The sequence below is a fragment of the Bombina bombina genome, chromosome 5 (genome assembly GCF_027579735.1).
Source record: "Bombina bombina isolate aBomBom1 chromosome 5, aBomBom1.pri, whole genome shotgun sequence".
NCBI lineage: Eukaryota > Metazoa > Chordata > Amphibia > Anura > Bombinatoridae > Bombina > Bombina bombina.
The window spans coordinates 400,930,672-400,952,524 of NC_069503.1; the positions used below are offsets into that span (position 1 = coordinate 400,930,672).

Here is a 21,853-nt window from a genome sequence, read left to right on the forward strand (position 1 = left end):
TCTGTATTGGTGTGAATCCAGAGGCTACTCTTGGAGTAGAGTCAGGATTCCTAGGATTTTGGCTTTTCTCCAGGAGGGTCTGGAGAAGGTTTTGTCTGCAAGTACACTGAAAGAAAAATTTTGAATGCTATACAGATATGATAGATGTTAAAACAACAAACTGTATAGAATGACTAGAATAATTAAAGGTACTCCCCTCTAGTGCGACCGCTGCTTTCTATCAGTCTCTCCCAAAGGACTGGTTATAGATAAGTAGATATAGGATGTAGAGGCGCAGGTCTTAATGATGTATCCTTTTTATGGTATTTGCACACTGAGGAGTAAAAAACTTGACTTGTGATTTGTAGAAATTGACACCAAATAATTTGTGCAGTATACTTACTCAAAGAGTTCAGCCTCTTCAAATAGGGTTATAGCCAGGTTTGCCCATTCTTTAAATTTACAGATATCTGCAAACAATGAAGGTCACACTGAAAATGGTTGTATCTCACAGAGTGTATAAAGTGCAGTATACTCACTCAGAGTAATTCGGAATCCGGTTCCTCAAAAGGGTTGTAGCTTAAAAGGTACTTCCAAAAAGGCAGCAAAAAGAATACTTGTTATGATAAAACAAATATTTATTAAACTATATTGGATAAAAGCTCTTATTTTTGGCTCTACGTGTTTCAAAGACTGAAATTGTCTTTCTCAAGAGCAGTAAAAAGTTTTTACTGCTCTTGAGAATGACGATTTCAGTCGTTGAAACGCGTAGAGCCAAAAATAAGAGCTTTTATCCAATATATTTTAATAAATATTTGTTTTATCATAACAAGTATTCTTTTTGCTGCCTTTTTGGAAGTACCTTTTAAGCTACAACCCTTTTGAGGAACCGGATTCCGAATTACTCTGAGTGAGTATACTGCACTTTATACACTCTGTGAGATACAACCATTTTCAGTGTGACCTTCATTGTTTGCAGATATCTGTAAATTTAAAGAATGGGCAAACCTGGCTATAACCCTATTTGAAGAGGCTGAACTCTGAATTTTTCGGAGTAAGTATACTGCACAAATTATTTGGTGTCAATTTCTACAAATCAAGTTTTTTACTCCTCAGTGTGCAAATACCATAAAAAGGATACATCATTAAGACCTGCGCCTCTACATCCTATATCTAAGTACACTGAAGGGTCAGATCTCTGCGTTGTGTATTTTGTTGCACAAGCGTCTGGCGGATATGCCGGATGTGCAGTCGTTTGTCAGGCCTTGGTCAGAATTAGGCCTGATTTTAAACCTGTTGCTCCTCCATGGAGTCTGAACCTTGTTCTTAAAGTTTTACAACAGGCTCAGTTTGAGCCTATGTATTCCTTAGAAATTAAGAGGTTATCTTGGAAGGTTTTATTTCTTGTTGCTATTTCTTCTGCCCGGAGAGTCTCAGAACTGTCGGCACTGCAATGTGATTCTCCTTATCTTTCATTCTGATAAGGTGGTTCTTTGTACGAAATTAGGTTTCCTTCCTAAGGTTGTTTCGGACAGGAATATTAATCAGGAAATAGTTGTTCCTTCTTTGTGTCCTAATCCTTCTTGTCATAAGGAGCGTTAGTTGTACAATCTAGATGTTGTGCGTGCGCTAAAATTCTACTTACATACGACTAAGTACTTTCGTCAGTCTTCGGCTTGCTTTGTTTGTTTCTCTGGGAAACGCAAGGGCCAGAAAGCTACGGCTACTTTTCTTTCGGTTTGGCTGAAGAATATTATTTGTTTGGCCTATGAGACTGCTGGACAGCAACCTCCTGAGAGAATCACAGCTCATTCCACAAGAGCTGTTTCTTCTTCCTGGGCATTTAAAAATGATACTTCTGTGGAACAAATTTGCAAGGCTGCAACTTGGTCCTCTTGACCTACTTTTTCAATATTTTATAAATTTGATACTTTTGCTTTGGTTGAGGCTTCTTTTGGGAGAAAGGTTCTGCAAGCAGTGGTACCTTCTGTTTAGGTTACCTGTCTTGTCCCTCCCCTATCATCTGTGTCCTCTGGCTTGGGTATTGATTCCAAACAGTAATTGATGATGATCCGTGGACTCACCGTGTCATTAGAAAGAAAACAAAATGTATGCTTACCTGATAAATTTATTTATTTCTTGACATGGTGAGTCCACGGCCCTCCCTGTTTTTTTCAGACAGCTTTTGTGTTATATACACCTCAGGCACCTCTGCACCTTGTGTTATTTCCTTTGTCTCCTTTTCCCTTGGTCGAATGACTGGGGTTTGTGGGAAGGGAAGTGATACTTAACATATTTACTGTGGTGCTCTTTGCCTCCTCCTGCTGGCCACTAGTGATATTCCCAACAGTAATTGATGATGATCCGTGGACTCACCGTGTCAAGAAATAAATTTATCAGGTAAGCATACATTTAGTTTTTCTCAAAGGGGCAGTCTACTCCTGAATTTTTATTTTTTAAACAGATAGATAATTATTTTATTACTCATTCCCCAGTTTAGCTTAACCAACACGGTTATATTAAAGTGAATGTCAAGTTTGATGAATTAGTGCCCGGTTTTTAAAAACCCTATTAAAAATAGGGGCACTTTAATTCATAAAACTTTATATTTCACTGGTTTTGTTAAAATACTTACCTTTTAATCTTGAAAGCCGCTACAGCAAAGGAATAAGAGAGACTTATACTGAGTTTTATGACAGATCATAAACCTAATTGCTACACATATTGTATGACAATAAATTCCTTGCAAAGTATTTAACTTCTGCTAGAACAAGGGTGATAACACTTTCTTTGAGGGCATGTGCCCACATAAATGATTATCTACAATAATCTCTCATTCCCATGGTAAACCTTTTTTACAATTTAAAGAGATCCATAACATATATAAACAATATAAGCTTTATTGCTAATATATAGCATAGATATGTAATTTAGTGGACCCAGCTGACTGCCCTGCCTATACAGGTGGCCCTCGTTTTACAACGGTTCAATTTACACCGTTTCAGAATAACAACCTTTTTTTTCCAGTCATGTGACTGCTATTGAAAAGCATTGAGAAGCAGTGCATTTATTAAAATAGCCAGTAGGTGGAGCTGTCCGCTTGTGTTGCAGCAAAGTCAAGCAAGCTGAAATTAATCAGTTGAACCAGACCTGAGCTATCAAGCAGATTTCAAAGGAACAAGATCTTCCTGTCTATAAATCAGTCCAGATTGGAATGCATAGAAAGAACTGTTTGCAGAAAAATGCAAGTGAAGTCTGTGTTGTGTGATTATTTTATTAGGTTTATAATACTGTTTAGCAAATGTTTTTGTTCATTTAACTTAGTTTAATTATATATTCTGTGTTGTGTGATTATTTTATTAGATTTATAATGCGGTTTAGCATTTAAAGTCTTCATTTCAAAGCTTTAAAAATAATGTATTAGGTGTTACTTATGACAATTTTGAGAGGGGCCTGGAACCTAACTCCCTCACTTCCTATTGACTTACATTATAAACTGGGTTTCAATTTACAACGGTTTCAATTTACAACCATTCCTTCTGGAACCTAACCCCGGCGTAAACTGAGGGCTACCTGTATATTTAACACTAGCTTGGGCTGTGCATTGCACTGTGGGTGCATTGCCTGGGCAGTATGCACCCACAATAGCATATGTTCACATTTCTAAAGTGAACATTTTATAAGTGAGGCACTAAGATAATAATTATACAAGAATGCAACAAGTGTTGTACAAGGGGCAAGACATAAGGCAAGTACTCTTGTAATATTGTGTTTGTTTTTTTGTAAAAGTGCTCTATCTTTATATTCCTTTTTGCTTCCTCTTGTCTCTATAACAAACTACTTTATTCAATTACTCCTTCCCCCTCACCACTGCACTGTTTATTAGCCCATCTCTCTTAAACTCACCTTACTTTTGTGCTTATGAACTTTATCTATTCCTTAACACTCTCTCTCCCCCCTGCACCTTGTTTTAAAAACAGTGTCATTACTGCAAATCTGTATTTCATCTCATGTCACTCTCCCTCTTGCTTATACTAGCTGCTGGTGATATCTCCCCTAATCCTGGTCCCAACAATTTCCTAGCTGTGCACATCCATGTGTACCATTCCATAGACTCAGAAAACAAAACTATGGTAACCTTACTCACATACCTCTTGCATGTAAAGCCCCTACCCCTTTTACTTCTGCACTCTGAAACTCTTGCTCTTTTTGCAAAAAGCTCACTTATATACATGACCTCTCTATCTCCCGCTCCCTCAACCTTCTTGCTCTAACAGAAACCTGGTTCTCTCCTCTAGACACAGCATCCACTTCTGCTCTGTCACATGGGGGTCTCCACTTCAGCCACACTCCTAGGTCTGGTAATAGACAAGGAGGTGGTGTAGGTATTTTACTTTCCTCTTGTTGCACTTTCCAACAAATACATCCCATCTCTTCCATCACATTTTCCTCATTTGAAACCCACATGATTCACGTATTCTCTCCCCTCTCTATACGTGTTGTAGTCATATACCGACCCCCTTGTTTCTCAACTCAATTTCTAGATCAATTGGCTGCCTGGCTACCTTATTTCCTTTCCTCAGACACCCTGCCCTCATTCTTGGTGATTTCAACATCCCTCTTGACAATCCCACTGCGTCCTCTGCAAAACAACTTCTGCAACTCACTTCCTCTTTCGGTTTGTCACAATGGACTGACTCATTCACAAAGATGGCCACTCCCTTGACCTGATATTTAGCTATCAATGCACTATTTCAAACTTCACAAACTCTCCTTTCTCTTGTAAAGTTGTATCCAGTCCACGGGTTCATCCATTACTTGTGGGATATTCTCCTTCCCAACAGGAAGCTGCAAGAGGACACCCACAGCAGAGCTGTCTATATAGCTCCTCCCCTAACTGCCACCCCCAGTCATTCTCTTGCAGCTCTCGACAAGAAAGGAAGTATCAAGAGAGATGTGGTGACTTAGTGTAGTTTTTACCTTCAATCAAAAGTTTGTTATTTTTAAACGGTACCAGCGTTGTACTGTTTTTACTCTCAGGCAGAAATTGGAAGAAGACTTCTGCCTGGAGGTTTGATGATCTTAGCGGTTTGTAACTAAGGTCCATTGCTGTTCTCACACATAACTGAAGAGTATGGAAAGAAAACTTCAGTTGGGGGGATGGTCTGCAGATTGCCTGCTTTGAGGTATGTTCAGTATATTTTTTTCTAGAGAGATGATAAGGTCTAGAAAATGCTGACAGTGCCGGGTATATTTAAGGTAAGCCTGATACAGTGATTTAACAACAACTGGGATCATGCTTGCAAAAAGGGATAATATTCATGTTAATACCTATAATACTTAGTGTAAAAACGTTTGCATGATTTATAAATAAAAAAGTTTTTTCTGTGAGGGTGGTAAATCTTTATTTGGGGCCTAGTTTCCACATGGCTTGTTAGATTACTCCTAGGAGTACTTTTTTAAGGCCCTCTGACTTTGAGTGCATGGTGGGAGGGGCCTATTTTCGTTTTCAGTCTGAGACATCCAGCTTCCCTGAAGGAGTCCTCTGGCTTATAGGACCTCTATAGAGGGTTTTGTTCCTGCAAAAATCGTTTTTAAGGGCAGGCAGGAGCCACAGCACAGCTGTGGCAGTATGTTTGACTGTTTGTTAACAGGTTTAATGTTTTTCTAATTCGTTTTTGGGCCTGAGGGGTTAATCATCCATTTGCAAGTGGGTGCAATGCTGCTTTAGTCCCTTATACACACTGTAAAAATTTCGTAGAGTTTACTAATTTTTTTTCACTGTTTTGCAGTTTATGTGGTAGTTTTTTTCTCTTAAAGGCACAGTACCGTTTTTTATTATTGCTTTTTTCACATTTCTTAAAGTGTTTTCCAAGCTTGCTGGTCTCATTACTAGTCTGTTAAACATGTCTGATATAGAGGAAACTCCTTGTTCATTATGTTTAGAAGCCATTGTGGAACCCCCTCTTAGAATGTGTAACAAATGCACTGACCTTTCTATAAGTTATAAAGACCATATTATGGCTTTTAAAGATTTATCACCTGAGGTTTCTGAGACTGACAAAAGGGAGGTTATGCCATCTAGCTCTCCCCATGTGTCAGAACCTATAACTCCCGCTCAAGGGACGCCAAGTACATCTAGCACGTCCAATGCATTTACTTTACAAGACATGGCGGCAGTTATGAATCATACCCTCACAGAGGTATTGTCCAAACTGCCAGGGTTACAAGGAAAGCGAGACAGCTCTGGGGCTAGAACAAATACAGAGCTCTCTGACGCTTTAGTAGCAGGAGAGCTTCTATCTGTGGGTGACTTCTCTGATTCAGGGAAGGCGTTACTTCAGTCTGACTCTGAAATGACAGCATTTAAATTTAAGCTTGAACACCTCCCCGTGTTGCTCAGGGAGGTTTTAGCGACTCTGGATGACTGTGACACCATTGTAGTCCCAGAGAAATTGTGTAAAATGGACAAATACTTTGCAGTGCCTGTTTACACTGATGTTTTTTCCAATCCCTAAGAGGTTTTCAGAAATTATTACTAAGGAATGGGATAGACCAGGTGTGCCGTTCTCTCCCCCTCCTGCTTTTAAGAAAATGTTTCCTATAGATGCCGCTACACGGGACTTGTGGCAGACGGTCCTAAGGTGGAGGGAGCAGTCTCTACCCTAGCTAAGCGTACAACTATTCCTGTCGAGGACAGTTGTGCTTTCCTAGATCCTATGGATAAGAAATTAGAGGGTTTCCTTAAGAAAATCTTTATACAGCAAGGTTTTATTCTCCAGCCTCTTGCATGCATTGCCCCAGTCACTGCTGCAGCGGCTTTCTGGTTTGAGTCTCTGGAGGAGGCTTTACAGGTAGAGACCTCGTTGGATGATATCCTTGACAGGCTTAAAGCTCTTAAGTTAGCCAATTCATTTATTTCTGACGACGTTTTTCATTTAACCAAGCTAACGGATAAAAATTCAGGTTTTGCCATTCAGGCACGTAGGGCGCTATGGCTTAAATCCTGGTCAGCTGATGTCACTTCAAAGTCTAAACTTCTCAAGATCCCCTTCAAAGGGCAGACCCTATTTGGGCCTGGACTGAAGGAGATCATTTCTGATATTACTGGAGGAAAAGGCCACGCCCTTCCCCAGGATAGGTCCAACAAGTTAAGGACCAAACAGACTAATTTTCGTTCCTTTCGAAACTTCAAGAGTGGCGCAGCTTCATCTTCTTCTTCTACAAAACAAGAGGGAAATTTTGCCCAGTCCAAGCCAGTCTGGAGACCTAACCAGGCTTGGAACAAGGGGAAACAGGCCAAAAAGCCTGCTGCGGCCTCTAAGACAGCATGAAGGAGTAGCCCCCGATCCGGGACCGGATCTAGTGGGGGGCAGACTTTCTCTCTTTGCCCAGGCTTGGGCAAGAGACGTCCAGGATCCCTGGGCTCTGGAGATTGTTTCCCAGGGATATCTTCTGGATTTCAAAGCTTCATCTCCAAAGGGGAGATTTCATCTCTCACAATTATCTGCAAACCAGATAAAGAGAGAGGCATTCTTACATTGCGTTCAAGACCTACTAGTTATGGGAGTGATCCACCCAGTTCCAAAGGAGGAACAGGGGCAGGGCTTCTATTCAAATCTGTTTATAGTTCCCAAGAAAGAGGGAACTTTCAGACCAATCTTGGATCTCAAGATTTCTCAGGGTCCCATCCTTCAAGATGGAGACTATTCGAATCCACCCAGTTCCAAAGGAGGAACAGGGGCAGGGCTTCTATTCAAATCTGTTTATAGTTCCCAAGAAAGAGGGAACTTTCAGACCAATCTTGGATCTCAAGATTTCTCAGGGTCCCATCCTTCAAGATGGAGACTATTCGAACCATCCTACCTATGATCCAGGAGGGTCAATATATGACTACCGTGGATTTAAAGGATGCTTATCTACATATTCAGATACACAGGGATCATCATCAGTTTCTCAGGTCCGCCTTCCTAGACAGGCATTACCAGTTTGTGGTTCTTCCCTTCGGGTTAGCCACGGCACCAAGAATCTTTACGAAGGTTCTAGGGTCCCTTCTGGCGGTTCTAAGACCGCAGGGTATAGCAGTAGCCCCTTACCTAGACGACATCCTGATACAGGCGTCAACTTTTCAAATCGCCAGGTCCCATACGGACATTGTTCTGGCATTCCTAAGGTCTCAAGGGTGGAAGGTGAATGAAGGAAAGAGTTCTCTCTCACCTCTCACAAGAGTTTCCTTCCTAGGAACTCTGATAGATTCAGTAGATATGAAGATTTATCTGACAGAGGTCAGGTTGTCAAAACTTCTAACTCCCTGCCGTGCTCTTTATTCCATTTCTCATCCGTCAGTGGCTCAGTGTATAGAGGTAATCGGATTAATGGTAGCGGCAATGGACATAGTTCAGTTTGCCCGCCTACATCTCAGACCACTGCAACTTTGCATGCTCAATCAGTGGAATGGGGCTTAGACAGATTTCTCCCCTCTACTAAATCTGGATCAAGAGACCAGGGATTCTCTTCTCTGGTGGCTATCTCGGGTCCATCTATCCAAGGGAATGAGTTTGCGCAGGCCAGAATGGACTATAGTAACGACAGATGCCAGCCTTCTGGGCTGGGGTGCAGTCTGGAACTCCCTGAAGGCTCAGGGTTCGTGGACTCAAGAGGAGGCCCTCCTTCTGATAAACATTCTGGAACTAAGAGCGATATTTAATGCTCTTCAGGCTTGGCCTCAGCTAGCTGCGGTCAGGTTCATCAGATTTCAGTCGGACAACATCACGACTGTAGCCTATATCAACCATCAGGGGGGAACAAGAAGCCCCCTGGCAATGTTGGAGGTTTCAAAGATAATTCTATGGGCAGAGGTTCACTCTTGCCATCTCTTAGCTATCCATATCCCAGGAGTAGAGAACTGGGAGACGGATTTTCTAAGTCGGCAGACTTTTCATCCGGGGGAGTGGGAGCTCCATCCAGGTATTTGCCCAGTTGATCCAACTTTGGGGCAAACCAAAACTGGATCTCATGGCATCTTGTCAGAACGCCAAGCTTCCTTGTTACGGGTCCAGGGATCCCAAGGCAGCGCTGATAGATGCTCTAGCAGCGCCCTGGTCCTTCAGCCTGGCTTATGTGTTTCCTCTGCTCCCTCGTCTGATTGCCAAGATCAAGCAGGAGAGAGCTTTGGTGATCTTGATAGCCCCTGCGTGGCCACGCAGGACTTGGAATGCAGATCTGGTGGACATGTCATCCTTTCTACCATGGACTCTGCCGCTAAGGCAGGACCTTCTACTTCAAGGTCCCTTCAAACATCCAAATCTAATTTCTCTACGTCTGACTGGAGATTGTATCAAAGCGTGGTTTTTCCAAATCGGTCATTGATACCTTAATTCAGGCTCGAAAGCCTGTCACCAGGAAAATATATCATAAGATATGGTGTAAATATCCTCATTGGTGTGAATCCAAGGGTTACTCATGGAGTAAGTTCAGGATTCCTAGGATATTATCTTTTCTCCAAGAAGGATTGGCGAAGGGTTTGTCAGCTAGTTCCTTAAAGGGACAGATTTCTGCTCTGTCTATTCTTTTGCACAAACGTCTGGCTGAGGTTCCTGATGTTCAGGAGTTTTGTCAGGCTTTAGTTAGGATCAAGCCTGTGTTTAAACCTGTTGCTCCGCCATGGAGTTTAAATTTAGTTCTTAAAGTTCTTCAAGGGGTTCCGTTTGAACCTTTGCATTCCATAGATATTAGCTTTTATCTTGGAAAGTTCTGTTTTTAGTAGCTATCTCCTCGGCTCGAAGAGTTTCGGAGTTATCTGCTTTACAATGTGATTCCCCTTATCTGATTTTCCATGCAGATAATGTAGTGTTACGTACCAAACCTGGGTTTCTTCCTAAGGTGGTATCTAATAAGAATATCAATCAGGAGATTGTTGTTCCTTCACTATGTCCTAATCCTTCTTCAAAGAAGGAACGTCTATTACACAATCTTGATGTGGTTCGTGCTTTAAAGTTTTATTTACAAGCTACAAAGGATTTTCGTCAAACATCTGCTTTGTTTGTTGTCTACTCTGGACAGAGGAGAGGCCAAAAGGCTTCGGCAACTTCTCTTTCTTTTTGGCTAAGAAGTATAATACGCTTATCTTATGAGACTACTGGTCAGCAGCCTCCTGAAAGAATTACAGCTCATTCTACTAGAGCAGTAGCTTCCACATGGGCTTTTAAACATGAGGCCTCTGTTGAACAGATTTGTAAGGCGGCGACTTGGTCTTTGCTTCATACCTTTTCTAAATTCTATAAATGTTATACTTTTGCTTCTTCGGAGACTATTTTTGGGAGAAAGGTCTTACAGGCAGTGGTGCCTTCCGTTTAAGTTCCTGCCATGTCCCTCCCTTCATCCGTGTCCTAAAGCTTTGGTATTGGTATCCCACAAGTAATGGATGAACCCGTGGACTGGATACACCTTTACAAGAGAAATCAAAATTTATTTCTCTTGTGGTGTATCCAGTCCACGGCCCGCCCTGTCATTTTAAGGCAGGTGTTTTTTATTTTTAAACTACAGTCACCACTGCACCCTATAGTTTCTCCTTTTTTTTTTCTTGCTTGTCTTCGGTCGAATGACTGGGGGTGGCAGTTAGGGGAGGAGCTATATAGACAGCTCTGCTGTGGGTGTCCTCTTGCAGCTTCCTGTTGGGAAGGAGAATATCCCACAAGTAATGGATGAACCTGTGGACTGGATACACCACAAGAGAAATAAATTTATCAGGTAAGCATAAATTTTGTTTTTCCTCTTTCTGACTTTCATCTCCTCACTTGCAACATCTCATCCCCTCTACAACTCTCCCTCTTTCTACCTCTCACACCAAACTTCACAGAAGCATTATGTCATTAGATCAGCAACAGCTCGCTAGTTCCCTCAAACATTTCCTCTCATCTATCTCATCCTACCCTTACCAATCTATCTGCCATTATAATTCCACCCTTACATCGGTCCTTGACAATATGGCCCCTCTTACCATTGCTCGGAAAGCACACACTCATCCTCAGCCCTGGCATACTCCTCTGACACGGTACCTACGCAGATGTTCCCGTACTGCTGAGCGGCACTGGAGAACATATCGGAGTTCAGCTGATTTCCTTTATTACAAGTTCATTTTGAACTCCTCCTATTCTGCCCTTAATCTCTATAAGCAACATTACTTCTCTACTCTTATCTCTACTCTTTCTTCAAACCCAAAACCTCTGTTCTCCACTTTCAATTATCTTCTCCGCCCACCCCCACCCCCACCCCCTAATACAACTTCTCTGTCAGCTCAAGACTTTGCCAGCCACTTCAATAACAAAATCGACTCCATCAGAAATTAAATCAGCTCTCAGCATACTTCCAGTCTCTCACCCCCTCAAACGCTCGCAATCAACCACAACCCACATAGCCATAAATTTAGCTGCCATAAATACTGCACTCTCACCTCACTACCTGTCCCCTTGATGCTATCCCCTCATTCTACTCCCCTCCCTTCTACCCTTACCCCTATACTCGCACACATTTTCAACCTCTCCCTCAGCACCGGTATATTTCCCTCATCTCTGAAACATGCACTGGTCACACCTATCCTCAAAAAAACTTCTCTTGATCCAGCCTCCCAATCCAACTACCGCCCTATTTCTCTACTCCCTCTTGCCTCAAAACTTCTTGAAAAGCTAGTATATGTACGCCTATCCCATTTCCTTACAATCTGGATTTCGTCCCCATCACTCCACAGAGACAGCAATCGTTAAGGTTACCAACTACCTACTTACAGCAAAATCAAAAGGCCACTTTTCTCTGCTTATTCTCCTTGATCTTTTCGCAGCCTTTGATACTGTTGACCACCCTCTTTTGCCCCAAACCCTCCAATCCTTCGACATTTTTGACACAGTCCTCTCGTGGTTCTCTTCCTACCTGTCAAACCGTACCTTTAGTGTAGCCTTCTCTGGGGCCTCTAGCCCATCACCACTTTCTGTTGGGGTACCGCAAGGCTCTGTCCCCTTCTCTTCTCAATCTACATGTCATCATTAGGTTCCCTAATAAAGTCCTACGGGTTCCAATATCATATGTATGCCAACAACACCCAAATCTACTTCTCTGCACTAACTGTCTTTCTCACATCTCTTCCTGGATGTCCTCTCACTACCTCAAGCTAAATCTCTCCAAAACTGAGCTCCTTATTTCCCCCCCTTCTTCCAAAATCTCCACCCCCAATCTCTCTCTAACTGTCGACAACTCCATCATTACCCCTACCCCGCATGCCTGATGTCTTGGGGTCACACTTTACTCAGATCTTTCTTTCACTCCTCACATTCAGTCTTTGGCTAAATCCACTTTCACCTTAAAAACATCTCTAAAATTAGACATTTCCTTACACAAGACACATCTAAGATTTTAATCCACTCTCTCATTCTTTCCCGCCACGATTACTGCAACTCTGTCCTCTCTGGTCTCCCCAGCTGCCGCCTAGCTCCTTTACAATCTATAATGAATGCCTCTGCTAGGCTCATCTTCCTTACACATCGCTCTTCATCTGCTACACCTCTCTGCCAATCCCTTCACTGGCTTCCTCTTGCCTCCAGGATTAAACACAAAATTCTCACTCTGAAATACAAAGCCCTCAACTGCACTGCTCCCCCCTTTATCTCAGACCTATATCTCAGACCTTGTTTCTAGATACTCTCCCTCCCGTCCCCTTTGCTCTGCCCATGACCTCCTACTCTCCTCCTCTCTTGTTACCTCCTCACACTCCCGCTTACAGGACTTCTCCAGACTGACTCCCATCTTGTGGAACTCTCTGCTTCGCTCCACAAGACTCAGCTAGTTTTGAAAACTTCACACGCTCCCTAAAGACTCTGCTGTTCATGGATGCATACATCCTACACTAACCTTTCTTTATACCGTTTCTTCCCCTCAATTGCTATCCCCTCGAACCCTCTTAGCATGTAAGTCTAAGAGCCATGCTGTTTGTAGATCACCTTCTTTAGAGCTGACTACAACAGTGCGACTCTTGGCAGGGCCCTCTACCCGTCTGATTCCTATAAATGTTTCCTTATATTCCGCCTATGTTTATAGCGCTGCAGAATCTGTTTGCGCTGTACAAATAACCGATAATCATAATAATCTGAAGGATATTTTTGGAAGTTGCTAAAATTGAGCCCATAGTTTAGAAGCAGAAGAGCTTTTCAGCATTTTAGAGAGTCCCTCAAAAAAAGTTGGTAAAGTTTTTTAAGGTCCAGGTGGTCATACAAGAGATAAGCCGTTTTGCTTTCCTGCGATGTGCCTGGGCTGCTGTTCTTTTATTTTGGTTGGACTATAGCTAGTGATGAGCTGGATTTCCACTGACCCATAGTGTTGCCCTTAGACTGGTTTGCTATCTGGTGAGTATTCTTGTGTAAGCAGGGAGAGACCATCTGAAATGTGTCACCTGCTTCCTCCTACACACTCCAAAAAAAGTCATTCATCCAAATTTCTCACCCTTACTGCTGTTCACCAACCTGTGTGCTCTTTCTACCTGTTACTTATCTACGTGTCTCTGTGCTCCTTTTTTATCTAATTAGACATATACTTTTTGTTATATTTTTTTAAATTTGTATTAATTTTAACAAATACATCAACAAAACGCCATTTCTCTCGACAGAAAAAGATACGCAATCATGACAACATAAAATGAATTATAGATGGGTCACAAATGCACTAGTAAATATAGATTAGATAACTTTATTATTAGTAGACAAGGTGTAAATCATAGATGCTGTATACACACTCACACATTTCTGAAATTGCTCCAAGATTTTAAGTTAATTTGTTAATACTGAGTAACTGAAAAAAGTATATATACAGGCAGTACCCAGGTTACTATCAAGATAGGTTCTGTAGGTTTGTTCTTAAGTTGAATTTGTATGTAAGTTGGAACAGGCACTTTTTTTGTGTGAAACTCTAGCCAAACATTTTAGTTTTGGATAGCATAGGGAAAAGTTTGTTTTGCTATCTGTGCCCCTGTTCATTAAATTTCACATCACTTTCTGTCCTTGTGACAATTGGATTTTGAGTATTTTGGGTTATCCTGGAAAGAAGGATTGGCGATAAAGCTCTATTTCTCCTGTTAAGTGTGGTCAGTCCACGGGTCATCATTACTTCTGGGATATTATCTCCTCCCCTACAGGAAGTGCAAGAGGATTCACCCAGCAGAGCTGCTATATAGCTCCTCCCCTCTACGTCACCTCCAGTCATTCTCTTGCACCCAACGAATAGATAGGATGTGTGAGAGGACTGTGGTGATTTAATTAGTTTATTACCTTCAATCAAAAGTTTGTTATTTTATAATAGCACCGGAGTGTGTTATTCATTCTCTGGTAGAATTTGAAGAAGAATCTACCTGAGTTTTTTCTATGATTTTAGCCGGAGTAGTTAAGATCATATTGCTGTTTCTCGGCCATCTGAGGAGAGGTAAACTTCAGATCAGGGGACAGCGGGCAGATGAATCTGCAAAGAGGTATGTAGCAGTTTGTTATTTTCTGACATGGAATTGATGAGAAAATCCTGCCATACCGTTATAATGTAAACTCAGCCTTAAATGCAGTAGATGTAGCTGGTATCAGGCTGTCATGTATGTATATTTTACACTTCAGTATTCTGGGGAATGGTACTTCACTGGTTTTATACTGTATGCATAGACTTAACCTAATTTGCAGGGACTTGCAATAGGTTTTAAATAACAATTGATTTATTGAGGTTAAACGTTTTTTTTTTGCTGGCATGTAAAAACGTTTATTTCTCTGAGGTACTGGGTGAAAAAATGTTGTGGGCACTATTTTTTCCACTTGGCAATAGTTTTGTTTAATTTAAAGCAGTTCACTGATCTCTCTCACTGTTATGTGTGAGGGGGAGGGGCCATTTTTGGCGCTTTTACTACGCATCAAAAAATTCAGTCAGAGGTTCATTTTCTTCCTGCATGATCCGGTTCATCTCTTCAGAACTCAGGGATCTTCAAATCCTTTTTTGAGGGAGGTAATCATCACAGCAGAGCTGTGAAGAGTGTAGCTGACTGTGATAAAAAACGTTTATTTGTGTATTTTTTCTGCTGACAGGGTTAGTTATCCTTTGCTAATGGGAACAATCCTTTGCTAAAATTGTATATTTCTTACAAAGATTTGATGCTATAACTTAATTATTTTCAACTGTCATAATTTTTTCTGTGCTTCTGATAGGCACAGTTCGTTTTCATATAATTGTAAATTAATTGAAAAAGCATTTCCAAGTTGCTAGTTAATTGCTAGTGTGTTAAACATGTCTGATTCAGAGGAAGATACATGTGTTATATGTACTAATGCCAAAGTGGAGCCCAATAGAAATTTATGTACTAACTGTATTGATGCTACTTTAAATAAAAGTCAATCTGTACAAATTGAACATATTTCACCAGACAACGAGGGGAGAGTTATGCCGACTAACTCGCCTCACGTGTCAGTACCTGCATCTCCCGCTCGGGAGGTGCGTGATATTGTAGCGCCGAGTACATCTGGGCGGCCATTTCAAATCACATTACAGGATATGGCTACTGTCATGACTGAAGTTTTGGCTAAATTACCAGAACTTAGAGGCAAGCGTGATCACTCTGGGGTGAGAACAGAGTGCGCTGATAATATTAGGGCCATGTCAGACACTGCGTCACAGGCGGCAGAACATGAGGACGGAGAACTTCATTCTGTGGGTGACGGTTCTGATCCAAACAGATTGGATTCAGATATTTCAAATTTTAAATTTAAGCTGGAAAACCTCCGTGTATTACTAGGGGAGGTGTTAGCGGCTCTGAATGATTGTAACACAGTTGCAATACCAGAGAAAATGTGTAGGTTGGATAAATATTTTGCGGGTACCGGCGAGTACTGATGTTTTTCCTATACCTAAGAGACTTACTGAAATTGTTACTAAGGAGTGGGATAGGCCCGGTGTGCCGTTCTCACCTCCTCCGATATTTAGAAAAATGTTTCCAATAGACGCCACCACACGGGACTTATGGCAAACGGTCCCTAAGGTGGAGGGAGCAGTTTCTACTTTGGCTAAGCGTACCACTATCCCGGTGGAGGATAGCTGTGCCTTTTCAGATCCAATGGATAAAAAATTAGAGGGTTACCTTAAGAAAATGTTTGTTCAACAAGGTTTTATATTGCAACCTCTTGCATGTATTGCGCCTGTCACGGCTGCAGCAGCATTTTGGTTTGAGTCTCTGGAAGAGACACTTGAATCATCTACACTAGATGAGATTACACTCAAACTTAGAACCCTTAAGTTAGCTAACTCATTTATTTCAGATGCCGTAGTACATTTAACTAAACTTACGGCTAAGAATTCCGGATTTGCCATTCAGGCACGCAGAGCGCTGTGGCTAAAATCCTGGTCAGCTGATGTTACTTCTAAATCTAAATTGCTTAATATACCTTTCAAAGGGCAGACCTTATTCGGGCCCGGGTTGAAGGAGATTATCGCTGACATTACAGGAGGTAAAGGCCATGCCCTGCCTCAGGACAAAGCCAAACCTAGGGCTAGACAGTCTAATTTTCGTTCCTTTCGTAATTTTAAAACAGGAACAGCACCAACTTCCTCTGCACCAAAACAGGAAGGAGCTGTAAACCTAACCAGTCCTGGAACAAGGGCAAGCAGGCCAGGAAACCTGCTGCTGCCCCTAAGACAGCATGAATCGAGGGCCCCCGATCCGGGACCGGATCTAGTAGGGGGCAGACTTTCTCTCTTCGCCCAGGCATGGGCAAGAGATGTTCAGGATCCCTGGGCGTTAGAGATCATATCTCAGGGATACCTTCTGGACTTCAAATCCTCTCCCCCAAGAGGGAGATTTCATCTGTCAAGGTTGTCAACAAACCAAATAAAGAAAGAAGCGTTCCTACGCTGCGTACAAGATCTTTTATTAATGGGAGTGATCCATCCAGTTCCGCGGTCGGAACAAGGACAAGGGTTTTACTCAAATCTGTTTGTAGTTCCCAAAAAAGAGGGAACTTTCAGGCCAATCTTGGATTTAAAGATCCTAAACAAGTTCCTAAGAGTTCCATCGTTCAAGATGGAAACTATTCGAACAATTTTGCCCATGATCCAAGAGGGTCAGTACATGACCACAGTGGATTTAAAGGATGCTTACCTTCACATACCGATTCACAGAAATCATTACCGGTATCTAAGGTTTGCCTTTCTAGACAGGCATTACCAGTTTGTAGCTCTTCCATTCGGATTGGCTACGGCTCCAAGAATCTTCACAAAGGTTCTGGGTACTCTTCTGGCGGTACTAAGACCGCGAGGAATTTCGGTAGCTCCGTACCTAGACGACATTCTGATACAAGCTTCAAGCTTTCAAACTGCCAAGTCTCATACAGAGTTAGTACTGGCATTTCTAAGGTCGCATGGATGGAAGGTGAACGAAAAGAAGAGTTCTCTCTTTCCACTCACAAGAGTTCCCTTCTTGGGGACTCTGATAGATTCTGTAGAAATGAAGATTTACCTGACAGAAGACAGGTTAACAAAGCTTCAAAATGCATGCCGTGTCCTTCATTCCATTCAACACCCGTCAGTAGCTCAATGCATGGAGGTGATCGGCTTAATGGTAGCGGCAATGGACATAGTACCCTTTGCACGCCTACATCTCAGACCGCTGCAATTGTGCATGCTAAGTCAGTGGAATGGGGATTACTCAGATTTGTCCCCCACTCTGAATCTGAATCAAGAGACCAGAAATTCTCTTCTATGGTGGCTTTATCGGCCACATCTGTCCAGGGGGATGCCATTCAGCAGGCCAGACTGGACAATTGTAACAACAGACGCCAGCCTACTAGGTTGGGGCGCTGTCTGGAATTCTCTGAAGGCTCAGGGACTATGGAATCAGGAGGAGAGTCTCCTTCCAATAAACATTCTGGAACTGAGAGCAGTTCTCAATGCCCTTCTGGCTTGGCCCCAGTTAACAACTCGGGGGTTCATCAGGTTTCAGTCGGACAACATCACGACTGTAGCTTACATCAACCATCAGGGAGGGACAAGAAGCTCCCTAGCAATGATGGAAGTATCAAAGATAATTCGCTGGGCAGAGTCTCACTCTTGCCACCTGTCTGCAATCCACATCCCAGGAGTGGAGAACTGGGAGGCGGATTTCTTAAGTCGTCAGACTTTTCATCCGGGGGAGTGGGAACTTCATCCGGAGGTCTTTGCCCAGATACTTCGACGTTGGGGCAAACCAGAGATAGATCTCATGGCGTCTCGTCAGAACGCCAAGCTTCCTCGCTACGGGTCCAGATCCAGGGATCCGGGAGCGGTTCTGATAGATGCTTTGACAGCACCTTGGACCTTCGGGATGGCTTATGTGTTTCCACCCTTCCCGATGCTTCCTCGATTGATTGCCAGAATCAAACAGGAGAGAGCATCAGTGATTCTAATAGCACCTGCATGGCCACGCAGGACTTGGTATGCAGATCTAGTGGACATGTCATCCTGTCCGCCTTGGTCTCTACCTCTGAAACAGGACCTTCTGATCCAGGGTCCATTCAAACATCAAAATCTAACTTCTCTGAAGCTGACTGCTTGGAAATTGAACGCTTGATTTTATCAAAACGTGGTTTTTCTGAGCCAGTTATTGATACCTTAATACAGGCTAGGAAGCCTGTTACCAGAAGGATTTACCATAAAATATGGCGTAAATACTTATATTGGTGCGAATCCAAGAGTTACTCATGGAGTAAGGTTAGGATTCCAAGGATATTGGCTTTTCTACAAGAGGGTTTAGAAAAGGGGTTATCCGCTAGTTCTTTAAAGGGACAGATTTCAGCTCTGTCCATTCTTTTACACAAACGTCTGTCAGAAGTTCCGGACGTTCAAGCTTTTTGTCAGGCTTTAGCTAGGATCAAGCCTGTGTTTAAAACTGTTGCTCCGCCATGGAGTTTGAACTTAGTTCTTAATGTTTTACAGGGTGTTCCGTTTGAACCCCTTCATTCCATTGATATCAAGTTGTTATCTTGGAAAGTTCTGTTTTTAATGGCTATTTCCTCGGCTCGAAGAGTTTCTGAGTTATCTGCCCTACATTGTGATTCTCCTTATCTGATTTTTCATTCAGACAAGGTAGTTCTGCGTACTAAACCTGGGTTCCTACCTAAGGTGGTCACTAACAGGAATATCAATCAAGAGATTGTTGTTCCATCTTTGTGTCCTAATCCTTCCTCGAAGAAGGAACGTCTGCTACACAATCTAGATGTAGTCCGTGCCCTGAAATTTTATCTACAGGCAACTAAGGATTTTCGTCAAACGTCTTCCCTGTTTGTCGTTTATTCTGGTCAGAGGAGAGGTCAAAAAGCTTCGGCTACCTCTCTCTCTTTTTGGCTTCGTAGCATAATACGATTAGCCTATGAGACTGCTGGACAGCAGCCTCCTGAAAGAATTACAGCTCATTCTACTAGAGCTGTGGCTTCCACTTGGGCCTTTAAGAATGAGGCTTCTGTTGAACAGATTTGCAAGGCTGCAACTTGGTCTTCTCTTCATACTTTTTCCAAATTTTACAAATTTGACACTTTTGCTTCTTCGGAGGCTGTTTTTGGGAGAAAGGTTCTTCAGGCAGTGGTTCCCTCCGTATAAAGAGCCTGCCTGTCCCTCCCGTCATCCGTGTACTTTTGCTTTGGTATTGGTATCCCAGAAGTAATGATGACCCGTGGACTGACCACACTTAACAGGAGAAAACAAAATTTATGCTTACCTGATAAATTAATTTCTCCTGTAGTGTGGTCAGTCCACGGCCCGCCCTGTTTTTTATGGCAGGTTTAAAAAATTTTTGGATTATACTCCAGTCACCACTACACCCTTGGGCTTCTCCTTTCTCGTTGGTCCTTTGGTCGAATGACTGGAGGTGACGTAGAGGGGAGGAGCTATATAGCAGCTCTGCTGGGTGAATCCTCTTGCACTTCCTGTAGGGGAGGAGATAATATCCCAGAAGTAATGATGACCCGTGGACTGACCACACTACAGGAGAAATGAATTTATCAGGTAAGCATAAATTTTGTTTTTCTCTGTTTGTAAGTATGAGTTGTACTTAAGTCACATGTCTGTAACCCGGGGGATGCCTGTATATAGTAGTTTTTATGTGTTACATTAGAAATAATAGTTGGCATGTTGTGATCAGGTATTTGCTGCAATAAAATAAAAGGAAAGAAAACCTTAATAAATATGTAAAGAATTTAAGTAAAAGTCTAACATTTTTTTTATTTTCCATAATTTTACTTTAGGTGCATGAAAGCTGCAATAAAGGATTCCGGGATAAAGCCTGAGGACGTCTCGTATATCAATGCTCATGCTACCTCCACGTCTCTTGGAGATGCTGCTGAAAACAGAGCTATTAAAAGGCTTTTTAGAGAACACGCGTACTCTCTTGCTGTATCGGCAACAAAAGGTGCAACTGGTCACCTATTAGGAGCAGCAGGAGCAATTGAAGCAGCTTTTACAGTACTCTCCTGCTATTATGGGACATTACCTCCTACACTGAACCTGGATAGAACAGAGCCTGAATTTGATCTTAATTACATCCCTCTTAAAGCACAGGAGTGGCCGCCTGTCAGAAGACGTATAGCTTTGAGCAATTCATTTGGCTTTGGTGGTACTAATGCCACCCTTTGTTTTGCAAGTGTATGATACGACTATTATTTTTACAGAGAAAATACCATTTTTTTTAAATGAATTGCTCCTTATTCTCTTTTTCAGAGTGGCTACAACGGTATTTAACAGTATGTTTAGTCTAGTACTGATATTAGGAACATGTTAAAATGTGTATTTTTAGCTTAAATATCATTAAATATCATTACTCCAACAAGTTTCCTGTTGGATAAATATGAGAGCTTTTCTATTTTCTTTAAGCCATTCATATTTTCTTATGGCTGCATTGTGCTCTAAGAAAGTCTTTCTTTTTTTTTTTTTATGGACAGCAGTGATGTGACTTTGAACTAAGGTACCTACTTTGTAAATCATGTTAATAGGTTTTTATGCTATTTAAAATTACAAGCTCTATTAAAGTAAAATGAGCATATATGAACTAACATTTTGAATAATTAAAAAAGAAAGCACTTTGATAGTAGTAGGCCTTAGTATAATGTCCCACTAATCTGGAACATCCTTGGTAGGAGAGCAGTGGAATGCACCATCTGACTTTAAAGGGACAGTAAAGTCAAAACTAAACTTGCATGAATGCAATTTTAAACAACTTTCCAATTTACTTTTATCATCAAATTTTCACAGTTAGACTGTGCTAGTTCACATGTGTCATATAGATAACATTGTGCTCACTCCCGTGAAGTTATTTAGGAGTCTTCACTGATTGACTACACTGCATGTCTGTCAAAGGCACTTAGATAAGGAGGCTGTCTGCAAAGGCTTAGATACAAGGTAATCACAGAGGTAAAAAGTGTATTAATATAACAGTGTTGGTTATGCAAAAACGGGGAATGGGTAAAAAAGGGATTATCTATCTTTTTAAATAAGAAACATTTTGGTGTAGACTGTCCCTTTAACTAATAAAGCAACAATTTGAAATGCACAAAGGACCTGGGTCTCTCTTTTTAAACAATAGTTCTAATGTTATCACAACAGAAGGCTTTATATTTTAGTGTTAAATTCTATACAGGCTGAACAGTCAATGATATTGCAACAAAAATAAATCAATGAGTAAAGAGAACACAAATAGCCCTGACTAATATGAAGACAGTATATAGCTTCCTATTTTTTTCTGCTTTCCTTAGTGGTAGGATTTGTACTTAAATACTTGTGATTTATTTGTACAATATATTTATTTTTGTAATTTTCCCATATAGTTTTCGTTATGTACAGTTTA

At 41.7% G+C, this 21,853-nt stretch overlaps 1 protein-coding gene across 1 annotated transcript in view; it reads left to right on the forward strand.

Moving 5' to 3' along the window:
* Positions 1–21,563, forward strand: part of OXSM (3-oxoacyl-ACP synthase, mitochondrial) — an 81,998-nt gene extending 60,435 nt beyond the window's left edge. Inside the window, exon 3 of the mRNA XM_053714238.1 lies at positions 20,259–21,563. Within this exon, the coding sequence (XP_053570213.1) occupies positions 20,259–20,661 (403 nt within the window). The 3' untranslated portion in view covers positions 20,662–21,563. The remainder of the gene's footprint in view (positions 1–20,258) is intronic.
* Positions 21,564–21,853: the final 290 nt, after the last annotated feature.